The sequence below is a fragment of the Acanthopagrus latus genome, chromosome 23, assembly GCF_904848185.1.
Source record: "Acanthopagrus latus isolate v.2019 chromosome 23, fAcaLat1.1, whole genome shotgun sequence".
Lineage (NCBI taxonomy): Eukaryota > Metazoa > Chordata > Actinopteri > Spariformes > Sparidae > Acanthopagrus > Acanthopagrus latus.
Window position 1 is genome coordinate 22,448,159 of NC_051061.1, and position 19,316 is coordinate 22,467,474.

General features: G+C 43.1%; 2 protein-coding genes across 7 annotated transcripts in view; one reads left to right on the plus strand and one right to left on the minus strand.

Annotated features, from left to right (window-relative positions):
• Positions 1 to 18,666, minus strand: part of gas7a (growth arrest-specific 7a) — a 49,970-nt gene extending 31,304 nt beyond the window's left edge. For 3 of the 5 annotated variants that reach the window (XM_037089772.1, XM_037089768.1, XM_037089776.1), the window contains exons 1-3: positions 18,614 to 18,666; positions 18,251 to 18,374; positions 750 to 797 (exon numbers count right to left, since the gene is read on the minus strand). In XM_037089772.1, coding sequence (XP_036945667.1) covers positions 750 to 752 — 3 coding nt within the window. In that variant the 5' untranslated portion in view covers positions 753 to 797; positions 18,251 to 18,374; positions 18,614 to 18,666. Of the gene's footprint in view, positions 1 to 749; positions 798 to 4,245; positions 4,314 to 18,250; positions 18,375 to 18,613 lie in introns of those variants that run through there. The other 2 variants (XM_037089770.1, XM_037089771.1) reach the window with 2 other exon arrangements.
• On the plus strand, positions 5,380 to 19,264 carry LOC119014510 (myosin-4-like). 2 transcript variants are annotated; one of them, XM_037089765.1, is made up of 39 exons: positions 5,380 to 5,996; positions 6,284 to 6,427; positions 7,883 to 8,039; positions 8,121 to 8,148; positions 8,242 to 8,350; positions 8,431 to 8,523; positions 8,601 to 8,664; positions 8,740 to 8,838; positions 8,921 to 9,024; positions 9,105 to 9,243; positions 9,488 to 9,606; positions 10,091 to 10,240; positions 10,324 to 10,494; positions 10,566 to 10,872; positions 10,994 to 11,070; positions 11,492 to 11,579; positions 11,656 to 11,773; positions 11,847 to 11,970; positions 12,069 to 12,205; positions 12,909 to 13,164; positions 13,258 to 13,500; positions 13,579 to 13,755; positions 13,843 to 13,988; positions 14,124 to 14,214; positions 14,304 to 14,693; positions 14,780 to 14,906; positions 15,003 to 15,121; positions 15,213 to 15,409; positions 15,493 to 15,676; positions 15,764 to 15,929; positions 16,012 to 16,136; positions 16,209 to 16,517; positions 16,594 to 16,797; positions 16,889 to 17,014; positions 17,099 to 17,269; positions 17,340 to 17,444; positions 18,061 to 18,156; positions 18,230 to 18,361; positions 18,439 to 19,264. In XM_037089765.1, exons 1-39 carry the CDS (start codon positions 5,712 to 5,714, stop codon positions 18,457 to 18,459), a joined length of 5,898 nt encoding a protein of 1,965 aa, XP_036945660.1. In that variant the 5' UTR covers positions 5,380 to 5,711; the 3' UTR covers positions 18,460 to 19,264. The 2 variants fall into 2 exon arrangements, with proteins under 2 accessions (XP_036945660.1, XP_036945661.1); XM_037089766.1 differs by having other exon boundaries at positions 10,997 to 11,070.
• Positions 19,265 to 19,316: the final 52 nt, after the last annotated feature.

Here is a 19,316-nt window from a genome sequence, read left to right on the forward strand (position 1 = left end):
CAACAGCAATTATAAAGAAACAAAAGGAAGCCTTATAGAGGAACGTACAGTCACACAAGACGCTGATAGAAATAATAAAGACGAGGCAGTGGAACAAATAACGAGGCCTTTTTATTCTCTCGGAGGCTAAATAAGCATATAGCAGCACATTACTCAGCATCCTGCAGGTTTGCTTTTGTTCCTCTGAGGGAGGCAGAGCGTCGCTGGAAGATGTTAACGAGCGGCGATTGTTCTGTGAGGCAGCGTCTTAAAACTAAATGTTTGAAAAACTCTGACAGGCGACAGAAGATGCAGCGTTTTTTAGGAGGAAAACCTGGAAATTAAGGAAACGATTTTAGCTGGCATCATTGCTAAGTTGACTGTTGAGGCGGAGCGTCACAGTTTGAATCGTGAGGCCAAGGCTTTTTTCGTATTTGACTTGACACAACGTAAAGCTGAGGGAAATGTCATTAAATTAACTTTTGACCATGATGATGAGAAGAAACGCTGAAGGACAACCAAAGTCAGTGCAGTTCATCCTCAGGGGAGCAAAATCCCTGAATCAAATTCAGGACAATCCATCAAAACATTGAGGCATTTTACTGAAAAATAATGAATATTAACCTCATGTACAGTCTCAAAAATGATGAAAAATACAAATCTCACATCTCACAGAAGCCTGTTGGAGTGTAAAGCTGTAATCTACTTCATGTAGATACAATCTGCTTAGTCTTTATTTAACCCACAAGGCAATTAAAGTAAGTTCCTACCATGCTGCTCCTCTGTTGAGCTGCAGAGCTGAATCAGTCAACCAGCCGCTGGAAATATGAAAGAGGAGACAGACGGGATTATTAGATCTCATTACGGTCCAAACTGATCCGGAGGCTGCAGTGTCACAGCTCAGGACGCAGAGGAAATGGAGACACACTGAACATCATTCAAGCTTTTTTTTTTTTTCCTTTTCCATTTGTTAAGAAATATAAGGGCTGGCAGACAGACATGCTTTGGTTTTGATCAGCGCGAGACTTTTTCTATGAGTCTTTGTTGAGCAGAAAATGTCCAGCGGTCCTCACTCCCTGTCAGAACCACAAAAGAGGACACTGTCAGACAGAACTGTGATGTTCTCGGACACAACAAGGACTTTTCTGTCTCGCCTGCTTGTTCTGCTTCTGTTAGAAATGGAATTGACTCTGCACATAGTGAGTGTCAGTCTGCCTGAACTCAGTTTTTAACAGATGAGGTCTGTCTCTGTCTCTCTCACCCTCTCTCAGGAGAATAAGGCCACTTGTGATTACACTGCAGAGCCGGGCCTCCTGGGACCAGAACCAAGATTTGAGGGGTTGCTGTTTACTTTCCAGCGCAGATGTGCAGTTAGCGTTTAATTTTAGCATTTAACATCAGTAAAAAAATAATAATTCTAATGGCAAGTGCAGAAATAAAAAGCATGACAAAATATTTTATAAAAGCTTTCAGAGACACTCTCTGATTTTGTTAAAGTACCCCCAAAAAAAACAAATTCGGTTGCCAACTTCCTGTTTCCTCTCCAGTGTGCAGTTAGCTACACATTCTAGCAATCAAAGGTAGTCAACAATGAAAAAAAGTAGTTGGATTATTTTAAAGACTTTCAGTCTGATGGAAAACGTAAAAACATGTCCCTGATTTTGTTGCAGTGCCCCCAAAATCCCCCAGTTACATATTCAGTGTTCAGAGAGCTTCAGTTAAAGCCAGTATTATTATTCTTGTGGCAAGTGCAAAAATAAAAAAGTAATTTTGTTCCAGTGCTCCCAAAACCCCAAAATCTGGTCCAGAAGGCAAATGTAAACTTAGCTACAGTTTATGGCAATTAAAGTTAGTAAAAAATAACGAGTTAAATAGCAAAAAAAGAAAAATTTAAATGAAAAGTATGACAAAAACATGCTATTAAAGCTCCCTGATTTTGTTACTGTGCCCCCCAAAAATCTAAACTTTGCTCCCTCAGTAACTTAGAGACTAACAACTGTTTACTTTCCAGTGTTCAGATGTGTAGTTAGCTTCAGTTTACATCAGTTACAGTCAATTAAAGATGAAAAAGAAGGAGTGAGAACACAAACATATTATTGACAATTAAAAATACATTCCTGGATTTCGTTACGGTGCCCCAAAACCCCAAAATGTTTTCCCCAAGATACAGTTTACCCGTCTGTGCACAGAGGAAACAAAAAGACAAGATTCAAGATTTAGTTAAAGGAGTCACAATTTGTCATTACGGTGCCTTAAAATAAAATTAATGTCACGAAAAAAATGTGTTAGAGGGGCAATTTACACTAATTAAATCACATAAATGTTAATTAATGTTAATTTCTGAAGATATTTTTGAATAAACTTTATTAAAAATGCCTGGTTTTGGTTTTAGAGCCTCCACAATTATAGTTATTTAACCAACAATCTGAAGCTTGACTGAGTGATCTCAAACGTTGAGCTGTTATAATTCACACGCCGGGGTTTGTTGCAGCTCTCTCTCTACGTGCCTTCACAACACTTGTAATTTTACTTCCCGGCTCACATTTCATTATCTCCCCCTGCGTCTGAGGCAGCGCGGCCCACTGAAGCAGCCCCCTCTGCTGTTTTAATGCTGTCTGGTTCTGGTTTTACGCCTCGGGCCGGCTGTGCTGCGCTGTGAGGCGGCTGCCAAGACGAAGATCCGAGCAGACAAAATGTGTCGGCTCCACTGTTTTTAGTTTTCTGCTAATTCTGCTAATAGATTTTTAATTTGGCTGCAGAATAAATTAAAACAGATCTCAACAAATAATTAAATCCTCATTAAATAAATGATAACAAGACGTCCGGAGTTGTTTTATCTCTCGAGCCTGTTTTTGTGTTTTGTTTGTCACGTTATTCTCACACAGAATCCGGATCAATAAATTCACCAGAACGTCGTCTGCATGTGTTTTTTTTTTTTTCCTCTCCTCCTCATTCTGTCGGCGCTGCACAAAGACACTTTGTTAAAAATAAAACAGAAAAAGGAGAAGAAGAAGAAGAAGAAGTAGGTTATATTTGTCACACTGTCCACATTTATTACATGTGGATCAAAAGCAGCTGGATGTCTCACTGGAACTAAAAATCCAGGAAATTATCCAAAATTAATGATGTTTTTTTTTGCATTTTTATGACACAAATAAGGTGTTTTATGACTTTGGCATCTTCGTTTCTCTTGATTCAAGAGTTTTACCTGCTGAAGCCTCCTGAGGTGTTCAAAACATGAACACTGCAGCGAATCATAATCAGAAACATGTTTCACCCCCGAAGCTTCTTCTGGACTTTCTGTTCTCTCTGTTCTGTCGATACGAGTGTTTACAGCAGTGAAAGTGATCGATGAGGGTCAAAGGTCACTTCCAATACTTCGCATATTATGCTGATTCAGAAAAAGCTGAACCAGTCGGAGTGTTTTGGTCTTTGTGCTGAAGTTAATTACCTGCCATGCAACAATAACAAAGGGTCTGATTTATTAACTTCTGCTGTTCTGTGTTCAGATGTCGTTCTTCCTAATCTGTGCTGCTTTTAGCCACATTAGCACAATTTCTCCAGGAATGGCAGGATCTAAAAGAACTACTGGATAGGAAACAAATTAAATTTTCCACCAATATTCATGAAAGCATTAGGAAAAAAACTAGCCTATAGTAACTCAGCACGGAGCTAATGTTAGCTAAAGTGAGCACTGCTAGGTTGTGCAAAACTGCTAGCCGCCGGTCAAAAAGCAGAGTTTTCAGGGAGTTCTCTTTGTGTTCATTACCAACTAGCAAATGTCATCATGCTAATACCCTAAACTAAGATGGTGAACACGTTAAAACTGATTAGCATTAGCGTTTAAGCAGCGTCACTGTGAGCTTGTTAGCATGATGTTGTTAGCATGCAGCCTCGCGGAGTTGCTAGCATGGCAGAGAACTTTGCTTTTTATATTATTGATACTCCCAAATTTAAGGGTCATAACTGTTTAATTTACAACTCAATTACTCACTGATTGAACTTTTTATTAACTTTCCTGTAACCTTCAAACTATCAACACACGCTCAAGTCTTTGTGCCATGAAGGAAACATTTTAAAGGAGGTTAATAATTATGTTCATCAGGATTTCAGAGGGAAAAACAAGGCGATACAACTTCAAAGACACTCCGATGGAAGAAATCTGTCCGCCGTGCAGCTGATATCAAACATGCAATCAAAGTGAAACCTAAACCTGCTATCAAAGCCGCTCAGACGCTAACGCTAACACCCCGTCCCTTCCCTCACCTTGCCGTGACATTACACTTACACGACCTCCGACGCCAGAAACAACTGACAGGAGGAGCCGCGACCGCAACCTTAGACATGAACGTGAACAACAACGCACCACTCACACAGGAATGTTTGCATTGTTAAAACACTATATCCTACTGCGGCTTTGATGGCCGTTTTTACCCCGACACCAGCTGCCTCCAATAATCCTGTAAAAGGAAAATAATCAATCCTCTTCAGATCCACTTGTAGAGGTTGTCTGCTCGTTCGTGTCCGGCCTGTAATCACCTCGGCCTGCAGCTGTAAGACCCTCGAAACGTGTTTGGTGATCAGAGCGGGATACTCGGTACGAATGTGGACGAGATCTCACAGATAGTATAAATAACTCTGCAGCTTCATGTCGGCTCTGTTAATAGAGACGCTGATCTGTTTTAATTTGCAGGATTTGGGTTGAAAATAAACATGGTGGTCGGTTAATTTGCTAAGTGGAGCTACAATACAAGAAAACATGGCTTAAAACAACACCAGTGAACTCCAGGATGTGATTTACTTAAGCAAATTTACTTAATATATGACCCTACTTTTGTTCATTATTATGAGATTAGTTCCTTTATGTACAGATTTCTTTGTGTCGTTTGTCTTGTTGACATTTATTATTACATTTTCATGCAGATTGTCTTATGAGTTTTATTTCCTGTATGTAATTTTGGAGGTACAGCGCACTTATTTATGACTTTACTACTGAACACATATCCACGTGAACTGAACCGAGGATGATCGTTAGACCAGAACAGACCAAAGTAACTTGTGTTGCCGATCTCGTTAAAAGGACAGGTCTTGGTTTGGTTAATTTCTAAGGGAACAACACATGGAACAAATAGATCTGATGTCCCAACGTGGCTGGTATTATGCAGATAAAGGGGAATGTTGGACCTTGGTGGTAGTTAGGCCTGTTTTAGTCTCAACAATATGATTTTTGCATATAAAACCTGGACAATTAGCCACATTTTCATGTGAACGGTGGCTGGTGACTGGTGCTGATGACAACTTAAACCCATAAACATCTCACACGTTTCTCCCTATTCTGATTTTTTACAAATTAATTCAGAAATCATGTCATCGTTCATTAAAAACGTGACACTCTGTGGTGTCGCTGTCTTCTATATATAACATCTTGCGCTTAATTAGATCCATTCTTATCCCTGATTAGCAACAGGTTCGTGTAACTCCACCACTGCGTGCCCATGTAAAGGAAGGAAGGATTCACACCAAGGACAATGGTGAGATATAAAAAGAGACGCTGCAACTGGTCATGTTTGTTATCGCAGCACAATCAAGAGGGTAAGTCCACAATCCTTTGGCGTGCGACAGCAACTGTCCAGGATTATTCTCTGTGTTCGCATCTTCTTCAAAAACTTCTGTTTCAACTTCTAGTCCAGTTGTAATTCCTGAACTTGAACAGAGGGTGAGTATATAATGTGATGCTGGATCCAATTTCAAGCTTTATCCACTGCATGAAATCATCTAAAAATGTGCTGATGTCTTTGATTCTGGAGGAGAAAATGAGCACAGATGGGGAAATGGCGATCTTCGGGCCGGCTGCCCAGTTCCTCCGTAAGTCTGAGAGGGAGAGGACGGAGGCTCAGTCGCGCAAGTTTGACAACAAGACGGCGTGCTTCGTCAGCGACGACAAAGAGCTGTATGTCAAGGCTGAGATCCAGGACAGGGAGGACGGCAAAGTCACCGTCAAGACCGTGGACGACAGAGTGGGTGTTGATAAACTGAGCTGAACACAGTATAATATATATATTATATTATATGGGATGTCTGAGCAGGAATTTATAACCTGGGATTTTAAGCATCTTCAGGGTGTCTGTCTGTAAAACCTGCCATAAAAATGAAAAAAATCATTAGAAGTTTTATTAGTCAGAGACATTTAGTCTTCCCTGAAGATTTGGATGCTGCCTCACGCTCCAAGAGAGTCATATTTGTCTGACTGTAACTTTTAAGCATCATTATCCCTTTTTTGAAAAAAATGTGTTTTGTTTTCCAGACTTTAACCGTCAGGGACGACCAAGTGTTTCCCATGAACCCCCCGAAGTTTGATAAGATTGAGGACATGGTGATGATGACGCACCTTCACGAACCCGCGGTGTTGTTCAACCTCAAGGAACGATACGCGGCGTGGATGATCTATGTGAGTCTCTTTGATTGCGTGTTTTCCTGAGATGTAACTGTTGGCACCTGTATATCATCAAGAAACCCAATTTGACCTAGAAATCCTGATCTCCCCCAAACTAAAACTGATATTTAAACTAGTTGTATCTAAATGTATATGGATGCACCACTAAAACCGGGCTGACACAAACACTTCTGCTTCCTTCAACCCGCTCGATTGCAGATCAGTGAACAGAAATACACAAAAGTTACATGAGAAACAATCCATTGTTTTTACAAATGTAAATCTTTGAACAACAATATTTTCCAGAGGAAGATTAAAATCTTTGATATGCACGAACGCGCTCCGTCTGAAGCCTGCTGAACAGTATTTTTAACTGCCATCTGGCCTGAAGTGAAGCCCGCTGCTGATTTATTGAGCGACTGAAAAAAAAAAGACATTTTGTTCCCTGCGGAGTTGCTGTCAACACAGATGAATGCTCATGTTTTGATTTATTGGACTGAATAAATTGATTTACCCTGACGAAAACTGAGCAATTAGTGCCTGAAGATTTCAAGATTTGTTTTTAAAGGTTACGTGAATCAACTCTTGGTTTATCTGTGACAGAAGATATCTACTCATCATTTATGAAATTCATATTTTGTTAATGTTCAGTCTGTATTCCTGGTAAACTGCAACCTCTTTAATTCTTCTGTATCTTACAGACACCATTAACCGTCTTGATAATCACTCAGTTGAAACATTTAGTTTGTTGGTTTGTTTTCTAGCTGCCTCGTCCCTCAGTGTTAAGCTAACGTTACGTGATGTACAATGTGAAGGTACCATTTTATTTCAGTAATTTAACAAACGGATACTAAATGTTAATGTTAATAAAGATGCTAAAGTGTAAAAGATAAGCTAATACCTCCTTCCTTCCTGGTGCGTTAGCTAGTACTAAATCACTAGCTTGCTTGCTAGCTTGCGTTGTTTTTGTACTCTTGTTTTCCTCTCCTTGTGTATTAAGTTAGGTGATGTTAGGTGACATGCAATGTTCAGGAACAATATTAGTTATTTTAATGGACAGATGCTCTGAATTGTTGCTGTTATTGAAGTGCTGTGCTTCATTAAAGCTAGCTTCATCCAAACACAGCTTTGCAGCGAAGCTAAAAGCTAAAAAATATAGCCAGCAAGCTCAGAATAAAAATCTTAAAATGTTTAGCAGGTATTTTACCGTGTTCTATCATCTTAGCTTGATGTGTAAGATGCTAACATTCAATTAGCACTAAACATGAAGCACAGCTGAGACTAATGTTAAAGCTAAATTAAGTCTGATGATCAAGAAATTCAAAAGGATTCATCCTCTGGGGAACATGTATGCCTGTAAAAAATTTCAAAGCAATCAATGGAATAGTTGTTGGGATATTACAGTCTGAAACAGAGAGGTGGACTGACTATGTGGACAAAATGCTAACGATGTTCATGTTCTCCGTGCAGACGTACTCCGGGTTGTTCTGTGTGACCGTGAATCCGTACAAATGGCTGCCGGTCTACAACCCGGAGGTGGTCCGAGCCTACAGAGGGAAGAAGAGGATGGAGGTCCCTCCTCACATCTTCGCCCTGTCTGACAACGCCTACCAATTCATGCTAACCGGTACGTTAGCCACCTAAAAATCAATGCTAACTAAAATGATTTGATGTCTCTCTCACTGCTCGTCTTCTTTTACATCCTCAGATCGTGAGAATCAATCTATTCTTATCACGTAAGTTAAGCAGATTTTGTAAATAAGTCAGCTGTCAAATCATAAAATCATAAAATGGTTAAAAGATAAAAACGTGCTTTTGTTTTTGTTCAGCGGAGAATCCGGCGCAGGAAAGACCGTCAACACCAAACGTGTCATTCAGTATTTCGCGACAATTGCAGTTTCTCCTGACAAGAAAAAGGAAGCGAGTACTAAAATGAAGGTGAGTTTGTGACGACTTTTGACTGGTGGAGTCGGATATCATCAGTTAAGTGTCAGATATACTTGTTTTCTTGTCGACAGGGGACTCTGGAGGATCAGATCATCCAGGCCAACCCTCTGCTGGAAGCTTTCGGGAACGCCAAGACTATGAGGAACGACAACTCCTCTCGCTTTGTGAGTCAGCCGGAGGGAATCACTCTGATCTGATCAACCAACACAGACACTAAGATGTTGTTTGTCTTGTTTTGCAGGGTAAATTCATTCGAATACACTTTGGCACAAGTGGAAAACTGGCATCTGCAGATATCGAAACATGTAAGTTTATTTACGTCTTGCACAGAATATTGACGGAGACAAATAAAGTTAAATTTGTCTTTTTGTCCTTAAAAGATTTGCTGGAGAAGTCAAGAGTGACGTTTCAGCTGGCGGCTGAGAGGAGTTATCATATTTTCTATCAGCTGACTTGCAACAAGAAGCCTGAACTGATCGGTAATCACTCGTTTTCTTGTTTTAACTCTGACACAGACATCCAAACAAAAGATATGTCATCTTGATTGATTTCCCTCTTCAGATCTGCTCCTCATCACCACCAATCCGTACGACTTCGCCTTCGTCAGTCAAGGAGAAATCAGCGTCAAAAGCATAAATGACGCCGATGAGCTGATGGCTACAGATGTGAGTCGCCTCCGTTAAAAAGCACAGTCTGACTCCTTTCTGCAGCTTTGTGTCTGAATGTGTCCCGTCATGCGACGCAGGAGGCCTTTGATATTCTGGGATTCACCGCTGAAGAGAAAATGTCCATCTACAAGCTGACTGGAGCTGTGATGCATTATGGGAACATGAAGTTCAAGCAGAAGCAGCGGGAGGAGCAGGCGGAGCCAGATGGCACCGAGGGTGAGGATCATCCATCCAAATTAGTGCTGTCATACGAGCGAAGGAGGCCAATTCATTTTATAATTAGCAGCGTTTTGTCACTACTGAACTTCACGACCATCGACTGAATTGTAAGACACGGTGTTTATTCCAAGGCCATTCCACAAGGTTTCATGATAATTGGGCAATAATCCCTCTAACAAACAAACAGAACAGAACTAAAATCATCAAGTCATGTAGATAAAATGGGTTATTTGTTTTGTAGAAGCTGATAAAGCAGCGTATCTGATGGGCCTGAACTCTGCTGATCTGCTGAAAGCTCTGTGTTATCCCCGAGTAAAGGTTGGAAATGAGTACGTAACCAAAGGACAAAATGTGCAGCAGGTAGGACAACGATTTCTCCCTCTGGATAGAAATATATAGCCCACTGTGATGTCGATATGTTTGTAGATGAAGTTAGATAAGTAGCATAGTTCTTTTAATCCAAAACTGAATGTTTTCCTAAACATAACCGAGAAGTTTTCTTGCCTGAACCCAACCAAACTGTGAGTGTTAAACAAAAGTTCATCATTGGTTCCTTGTTGTTTGAGTCACCGGTTAAGTAGAATCCACATGAAAGCTCGGAGGTGATTAATGTTATTTACTTTTACTTTAAGGCCCAATTTGAGACTTTGAAAAGAGGAAAAGTTGAGGTTTTAAATTGTAAGAAAGCTGATTTTTGTGTCTCATTCTCAACTTCAAATACAGACGCTTTGGGATTGAAGGTCAGCTGCCATCTCAAAGCATTGATATTTGACAAATAAGGAATTCTTACAAGTTAGACTCTTATATTGAAGAGGAAACAGTTTTTAACTTTCCTTCTTTGCAGGTGTACAACTCCATTGGCGCCCTCGCAAAGTCCGTCTACGAGAAGATGTTTTTGTGGATGGTCGTACGAATCAACCACCAGCTGGACACAAAACAATCCAGACAACATTTCATCGGCGTCCTCGACATCGCTGGCTTCGAAATCTTTGAAGTGAGCTGTTCGAAGTCTGGATTGTATTTCTCTCTCTGAATGATACTTTTATTCAAATATGATCTTTTACGATTCGTCTTCAGTACAACAGCATGGAGCAGCTGTGCATCAACTTCACCAACGAGAAGCTGCAGCAGTTTTTCAACCACCACATGTTCGTGCTGGAGCAGGAGGAGTACAAGAAGGAGGGCATCGACTGGGAGTTCATCGACTTCGGCATGGACCTGGCCGCCTGCATTGAACTCATTGAGAAGGTAATTTAAAATACTATCCTCAAGTGTTTCAACTTGGAAAACGTTATTGATACGATCGATTTGTTTTCCAGCCGATGGGGATCTTCTCCATCCTCGAAGAGGAGTGCATGTTCCCCAAATCAACAGACGCTTCCTTCAAGAACAAACTGTACGACCAGCATCTTGGGAAGAACAACTGCTTCCTGAAGCCCAAAACAGTCAAAGGCAAACCTGAAGCTCACTTCACGCTGATGCACTACGCCGGCACAGTCGACTACAACATCAGCGGCTGGCTGGAGAAGAACAAAGATCCTCTGAGCGAGTCGGTGGTGCAGCTTTACCAGAAGTCGTCCGTCAAAATACTGTCCATGCTGTACGCAAGCTTCTCCGGAACGGAAGGTACAGTTTCTGAATATGTGCACCTTGTTGATCCTCCGTCTATGGATGCAAATATGGAATTACATTGCAGTAAGTGGGAAACTGTTCGTGTGTGTTGGTTTTAAATGTGTTGTTAAAACAGAAGCAGCTGCAGGAGGAACTAAAAAAGGAGCCAAGAAGAAAGGAGCATCTTTCCAAACGGTGTCGGCGCTGTTCAGGGTAAGATGCTAAACAGAAGACGGGCGGACATTCATGGTATTATATGTCATACATTGAGTAACAAAAACTTTAATTTAAGCTACATGAACAGGCTAAGATACGGATGTTAAGAAGGTGTAATGCAGGCATGTAAAAGAGCTGCACGTCCACCATTTCTCTGTGGCACAATTGGCTTCTTCTGTGGTCAAGTTACTGGTAGCAAATATGCCATTTTCAAAATAAAGCCACCAAAACCAGTCAGGTTTATGAAAACGTCATGGTTTAACTTTTAAAACTCCTCCCTCACGGTCTCGACTATTACACATGAGACTGGGCTGAAGGTCATACGAGTGAATCATCATCAGAATTTGTCTTCTGAAGATGAGAAATAAACATTTTCAGGTTCAAAACTATTTGACAGTTCCATTAAATTTTCCTACAGGAGAATCTCGGGAAGCTCATGACTAATCTGAGAACCACTCATCCTCACTTTGTGCGCTGCTTGATACCAAATGAGACCAAAACTCCAGGTACATCCTCTCTCTGTCACATAATACCGTGTTATAAAAAAAACATGAAATAAACTAATTATTGCCTTCATCACAGGTGAGATGGAAAACCACCTGGTTATTCACCAACTCCGCTGCAACGGCGTGCTGGAAGGCATCCGGATCTGTCGGAAAGGATTTCCAAGCAGAATCCTGTACGGCGACTTCAAGCAGAGGTAATCAAAGCTTCACATTTAAATACTTTATAATGTTTGGTCTCATACTCAGACATGTTTATTCATCCTGCAGATACAGGATTCTTAATCCCAGTGCCGTTCCAGAGGGACAATTTATGGACAACAAAAAGGCTGCAGAGAAACTTCTGGGCTCCATCGATGTGGATCACACTCAGTACAAGTTTGGACACACTAAGGTTTTCATTTGTTCCAGCACACTTGGCTGATTGGGGAAAAAGAAATTAAGAGTTAATGAGCTGCTCAGATAAGATAATTACGTTTCATTTGCCTTCAGGTGTTTTTTAAAGCTGGTCTGCTGGGAGCGTTGGAGGAGATGAGAGATGAGCGGTTAGCTCAGGTCGTGTCGTCCACTCAGGCTCTGTGTCGCGCCTACCTGGTTCGGCTGGAGTACCAGAAGATGATGGCCAGAAAGTAAAAACACATCAACTCCCTCAAAGCTGCGACTTTACATGTTTGCATGTTTGCATGTAAGCTCTAGTTTCCCCAGAAAACACAGCAACAATCTTGTTGGAGACGAAGCTTCGGTAGTTGTTGACATGTAGAGAGGCCAAGAGGTCGGTGTGTTTACTGGGGAAACTACAGCTCATAAACTGCTATATCACAAAAACAGAAGTAACCAGGGCTACACAACAACTTTAAGTTGAGCATAAAGAATATAAACCAGCAAAGGAAACCAATCAGAGGCTGTTCAGGCAAGAAAAGCAGGGGGATCAATAACAGGTCATGCTGTCGTTAGCTCAAAGCATCACAGAGCGGCGAGCATGTGTAAAGGCTTGTTTTGTTTTTATTTTTCCTTTTATTTAAACTACATCAAAACTTCATCTCATCTTACTCCTGGCCACCTGGAACATAATTTCTGTGGAGACGTTCACTGCATTTTAACTTAAATTTTGTCAATTTATTTTGAGTGAAATGATCAAATCTAATCCAGAAAAACATCAGAATCACCAAACACATGTAATATGTGTTCAGTCCTAGAGTCTTATTTAACCATATATGATTAGATATGAAAGATATAGTTTTTAGAAGATGGAAAAACATACAATTATATTTTTTTGTTGCATGATGAACAAAAAAAGACATGGAGAGGGTTAAACTTAAACTCCTCTGACAGGGAGGCGATCTACACCATCCAGTATAACTTCCGTTCATTCATGAACGTGAAACACTGGCCGTGGATGAAGCTGTATTTTAAGCTCAAACCTCTCCTGAAGAGCGCCGAGGCCGAGAAGGAAATGGCCCAAATGAAGGTGGATTTCACGAAGCTCAAGGAAGATCTGGCCAAATCTGAAAACCGGCGGAGGGAACTCGAGGAGAAAATGGTTTCTGTTGTGCAAGAGAAGAACGACCTCCTCCTGCAAGTTCAAACCGTAAGTTACACCACACACGAAGGTCACACAGTCTGTATGTTCATCATTTGTGAAGTGTTAAAATTTAATCTTGGTGCACAAACTGGATATCAGGAGTCGGACAACCTCCTGGATGCGGAGGAGAGATGTGAAGGCCTCATCAAGAGCAAGATCCAGATGGAGGCCAAGCTGAAGGAGGTGACGGAGCGACTGGAGGACGAGGAGGAGGTGAACGCCGAGCTGACCGCCAAGAAGAGGAAGCTGGAGGACGAGTGCGCCGAACTGAAGAGGGACATTGACGACTTGGAGCTCACCTTGGCCAAAGTGGAGAAGGAGAAACACGCCGTTGAAAACAAGGTAAAATCAGGTGAGAAGCTCAATGTGTCTTCAAGTCGAAGGACGAGCAGCTACATCAGTTTGTAATGATGCTTTTAGGTGAAGAACCTGACGGAAGAAATCATGAGCCAAGACGAAAACATCGCCGTGCTGTCGAAGGAGAAGAAAGCGCTGCAGGAGGCTCATCAGCAGACGCTGGACGACCTGCAGTCAGAGGAGGACAAACTCAACGTTCTGACCAAAGCCAGAACCAAACTGGAGCAGCAGGTGGACGAGGTGAGTCGCTGCTCACACGCTGACTCAGTATCGTGTAGCGCTGCTGCTCAGATGTAATCAGAGTCTGTGGGATTTGTTTTCTTTTAGCTGGAAGGTTCGCTGGAGCAAGAGAAGAAGGTCCGTATGGACCTGGAACGAGCCAAGAGGAAGCTGGAGGGGGACATGAAACTGGCTCAGGAGTCCATCATGGATCTGGAGAACGAGAAGCAGCAGCAGGACGAGAAGCTGAAGAAGTGAGTTCAGTCTGAAGAAGATGATGTTGTTTCTCTATATGTTGTCCTGTTTTACATCTTCAAATCAGAACCAAATAAATAAAGGAATGTTACAGATTCCAGCTTTAAACAAACACGTTACGACTGACTTTACAGGAAAGACTTTGAGTTGTCGCAGCTGCAGACGAAGATCGAAGACGAACAAGCTCTCAGTGTTCAGCTGCAGAAGAAAATCAAAGAGCTGCAGGTGAAAACTTCAGTCACTGGCTGGAGATTTGAGTTGATATCGCAGATTACTTTAGCGGGTTGTTTTATTCATCGCTGTATTTTCCGCAGGCCCGGATCGAGGAGCTGGAGGAGGAAATCGAGTCCGAGCGCTCGGCTCGAGCCAAAGTGGAGAAGCAGCGGTGCGATCTGTCCAGAGAGCTGGAGGAGATCACGGAGAGGCTGGAGGAGGCCGGAGGAGCCACCGCCGCTCAGGCCGAGATGAACAAGAAGCGAGAGGCCGAGTTCCTCAAACTGCGCAGAGAGCTGGAGGAGAGTTCGCTGCAGCACGAGGCCACGTCTGCCGCGCTGCGTAAGAAACACGCCGACAGTGTGGCTGAGATGGGAGAACAGCTGGACAACATCCAGAGAGTCCGACAGAAACTGGAGAAGGAGAAGAGCGAGCTGAGGCTGGAGATGGACGACCTGGCGAGCAACATGGAGTCCATGGCCAAAGCAAAGGTTGGTGCTGGTTGTCAAATTCAGGATTTGTATGTTCAGTGACACGTTAAAGCACAACTTCTTTTACTGTCTTTTGAATTTAAAAGATTAATTTAGAGAAGATGTGCCGTTCACTCGAAGATCAACTGAGTGAGGTGAAAACCAAAGAGGAGGAGCATCAGAGGCTCATCAACGACCTCTCAAGCCAGAGAGCTCGACTGCAGACGGAGAATGGTGAGAAAGATTTGATCGTTTATGAGCCAGAAGTCACATAAACAAAAACCAAAACAGACGAGACACTTCTGATCTGATTTAACACTCTCTGTGCAGCTGAAATGTCTCGTCAGCTGGAGGAAAAAGAATCGTTAATGTCGCAGCTGACTCGAGGAAAACAAGCCTTCATCCAGCAGATCGAGGAGCTGAAAAGACTTCATGAGGAGGAAGTGAAGGTAAAGTCCAACAGAAGAGTCAAGCTCGAGGAAATTACTTAAAGTTTAAAGGTGCAGCTAAAAGTTTGTTGGTTCTTTGATTCGTCTGAAGGCTAAAAACGCTCTGGCTCACGGTTTACAATCGTCCCGACACGACTGCGAGCTGCTCCGAGAGCAGTACGAGGAGGAGCAGGAGGCCAAAGCCGAGCTGCACCGCTGCCTTTCCAAGGCCAACAGCGACGTGGCTCAGTGGAGAACCAAATACGAGACGGACGCCATCCAGCGGACCGAAGAGCTCGAGGAGGCGAAGTGAGGAAAAAGAAAAAAAAAACTCTACACTCGTTCAAGACAAGATAATCTGATGAGGTCTCACGATGTGTGTTCTCCCGCAGGAAGAAGCTCGCTCTGCGTCTGCAGGACGCCGAAGAAGCTGTCGAGGCCGTTAACTCCAAGTGTTCGTCGCTGGAGAAGACGAAGCAGCGTCTGCAGGGAGAGGTGGAGGACTTGATGATGGACATCGAGAGGTCGAATGCTGCTGCGGCCGCCCTCGACAAGAAGCAGAGGAACTTCGATAAGGTCACTGCAGACCTCTCAATCTGTCAGACTTTCTGTTTAGAAATCTGTCTTGTTTTAAATATTTAACTGTGATATCTGATCCTGTAGATTCTGTCTGAGTGGAAGCAGAAACACGAGGAGAGTCAGGCCGAGCTGGAGTTGTCCGTTAAAGAGGTTCGTTCTTTGGGCACCGAGAACTTCAAGATGAAGAACGCCTTCGAGGAATGTCTGGAACAGCTCGAGACGCTCAAACGGGAAAACAAAAACCTGCAACGTGCGTCAGCGAGCTTTCTTCAATGCATAACGGATGTTTTTATTGTAGAGAAATGATCGTAATCAGTGTTTACTTTCATCAGAGGAAATCATGGATCTGACTGAGCAGCTGGGAGAGACGGGAAAAACCATCCATGAGCTGGAGAAGTCAAAGAAACAGGCTGAACAGGAGAAGCTGGAGGCTCAGGCTGCTCTGGAGGAAGCAGAAGTAGGAAGAAGAAACATAATTACATATATTTAAATATCTGTTGTCAGTGTGACTTTTCACATCTCCACTCAGGCCTCTCTGGAGCACGATGAATCCAAGATCCTGCGAGTCCAGCTGGAGCTGAACCAGGTGAAGTCTGAGGTGGACAAGAAGATAAACGAGAAGGACGAAGAGATCGAGCAGCTGAAGAGAAACAGCCAGCGGATCATCGACACCATGCAGGCTAACCTGGACGCAGAGGTCCGCAGCAGGAACGACGCCCTGAGAGTGAAGAAGAAGATGGAGGGAGACCTGAACGAGATGGAGGTCCAGCTGAGCCACGCAAACCGGCAGGCGGCCGAGTCGCAGAAACAGCTGAGGAACATCCAGGTCCAGCTGAAGGTGAGAAGAACCGACGAGGAGCATGTGAACGCTGAGCAGCTTCGCTTTGTTAACGCCGCTTTGTCTCGCTGAGCAGGAGGTTCAGATTCACCTGGACGACGCTCTGAGAAACAGCGAGGACATGAAGGAGCAGGTCGCCATGACGGAGCGCCGGAGCAACCTGATGCAGGCGGAGATGGAGGAGATCCGGGCGGCTCTGGAGCAAACGGAGAGGAGCCGCAAGCTGGCGGAGCAGGAGCTGCTGGACGCCAGCGAGAGAGTGCAGCTGCTCCACTCACAGGTGAGAACCCACCTGCGATTTATCAGATGTTTGAGTTTTAAATATTTAACCCTCATCTGCAAATATATGAGTTAATGAACATCTCTTCCAGAACACCTCCCTGCTGAACAGCAGGAAGAAGCTGGAGGCCGATCTCTCCCACATTCAGGGTGAGATGGACGACAGCGTTCAAGCGGCGAGGAACGCTGAGGAGAAAGCCAAGAAGGCCATCACTGATGTGAGAGTCTGGATCTCTGGACTTTGCAGCATCAACCTGCACAAACAAACTCTCAGCTCACTGCGTTACTTTATTTCCCTCCAGGCGGCCATGATGGCCGAGGAGCTGAAGAAGGAGCAGGACACCGGCGCTCACCTGGAGAGGATGAAGAAGAACCTGGAGGCCACGGTGAAGGACCTGCAGCAGCGTCTGGACGAGGCCGAGAACCTCGCCATGAAGGGCGGCAAGAAGCAGCTTCAGAAGCTGGAAGCGAGGGTAACGTGTTCACAGGAGCACCTGTGATCAAACAGCTTCTTCGTGTTTTATCTAACGTCTGTTTTTCCAGGTGCGGGAGCTGGAGAACGAGCTCGAGGCCGAACAGAGACACGGCTCCGATTCTGTGAAAGGAGTTCGCAAACTGGAGCGCAAGATTAAAGAGCTCACCTATCAGGTGAACCCTGACACACCTGCCTCCTAGTTATACTAACGTGAAGTTTTAGTGGTGGAAGAAACATTCAGATTTTTTATTTAAGTCACTGTGAAAATCCTCCTGTTCTATCTGATGTTTTGGCTGTTCACATCCAGTCTTTCAGGTGTTTTTTGGAGTTTGTCAGCCGTTCAGGTGCTTCTTTTTTTTTTCTTTTTTTTTAGCCGAGACACAGGTGATCGGTGCCTTCGTCATCACTAGTTCTTTGATATCGGTCTGGTGTGTTGAGCTCATCTTCGATACCTTATATCCTGTTAAGTTTACGTCACAGTGCATCATATGTTTTTAGAGTGGCCGTCCTGCGAGAACCACGAATCTCTAAAATAAACCGTGAACTTTCCTGCTAATCCGAGACGGTTTGTAAAGAGTTTGTTGAGCTTCAGTTCAAAATCAACACATTTTAAGATGCACAATCTGTAATCTAACTAGTCACTAAAGCTGTCAGACAAATGTTGTGGAGTGAAAACTACAATATTTGCCTCAGAGATGTCGCGGAGCAGAAGTATAAATAAGTACAAATACTCTTACTTGATGTACTTGATTACACTCCCTCAATCAGCTGTAATCTATTTATTTTCAGTCTGAGGAGGACAAGAAGAACCTGATGCGTCTGCAGGAGCTGGTGGATAAATTCCAGCTGAAGATCAAGGCGTACAAGCGGCAGGCTGAAGAAGCTGTGAGTGACTTTTCTCTCTGCAGGTAAAACGTTTTGGAGACTTTTAATCATCGGTCATTCTGCCGCCTGACAGGAGGAGCAAGCCAACACTCACCTGGCCAAGCTGAGGAAGGTGCAGCACGAGCTGGAGGAGGCGGAGGAGCGAGCCGACATCGCCGAGTCGCAGGTCAACAAGATGAAAGTGAAGAGTCGTGACTTGGGGAAGGTGAGTCGGCTTCCTGGAGAAAACACACCGCATTGATACTGATAACAGCGATAATCTCTCATTGTGTCTTCGACCAGGCGAAAGAGAGCGAAGAGTGAACCGCTGTGAAGAGGAAGACGATCTGCTGTGTGTCTGAGCTGACATAGTGTTCAACATACTCTTAACTGAATGTGTCCTTCAATTAAAGCCACGATGTGTAGAAACGCAAAGCAGGAACTTATTTATTAGTCTGATACAAAACAAAATACAAACCAGGGAAGTGCTGTGGAGGAACACCGAGCTGACAACCAGGAAGTGAATAAGTCAGGTTTGAATAGACAGAGACTAATTAACAAATTAAACACAGGTGAGGAGGAGAAGAAGAGGTGACAGGATGAAACTCCTACAAAATAAAACAGGAAACAGAAACAACTAAAACTCTCTAAATGTCCAGCAGATCAACGTTCTGTATCCACCTGCTGCTGTAACATCAATATCAGGACTCAGTGTGTTGAGATAATCAGCCGCTGGTGTTAATTATCCAATCAGGTGCCAGCAAAGTATTGCAGAAGAAGAAGAAGAAGAAGAAGAAGCTCCAGTCAGATCTCTTTTTACAACCTGGCAACCCAAAACTTGTTGTTATTCAGAGGAAAAGTCCACACAGTCTTTAGTTTCCTGCAGTAGAAGTTCAGATACTCAAATAAAACTTCAGATAAAAGTAGAAATACTAGTTCAACCTGTTTATTACAGTAAAAGTAATCGAGTACACGATCTGAAATGTACTTAAAGCTGAGAAATGTTTGTTTCTTATGTTTAAGTTCTTCACGTCGTGGCTTTTAATATAAAGTTCTGCAGCGTGAGTTGCTTGTGTTGTCGTAGTGGATGTATGTTGACTTAATATCAATAAAATGTATTTAAAAATCATGTTTGTTGATTTATTGTCTTAATAAATAAATGTAATGTATTTATATTTTAC

Bases quoted from the DNA above. Each gene is read 5' to 3' on its own strand.
- LOC119014510 (XM_037089765.1), top strand. From the start codon at position 5,712: ATGCTGGATCCAATTTCAAGCTTTATCCACTGCATGAAATCATCTAAA. The intron at 13,501-13,578 runs GTAAAATCAGGT...TGATGCTTTTAG, and splicing joins AACACGCCGTTGAAAACAAG to GTGAAGAACCTGACGGAAGA. The intron at 14,907-15,002 runs GTGAGAAAGATT...CTCTCTGTGCAG, and splicing joins TCGACTGCAGACGGAGAATG to CTGAAATGTCTCGTCAGCTG.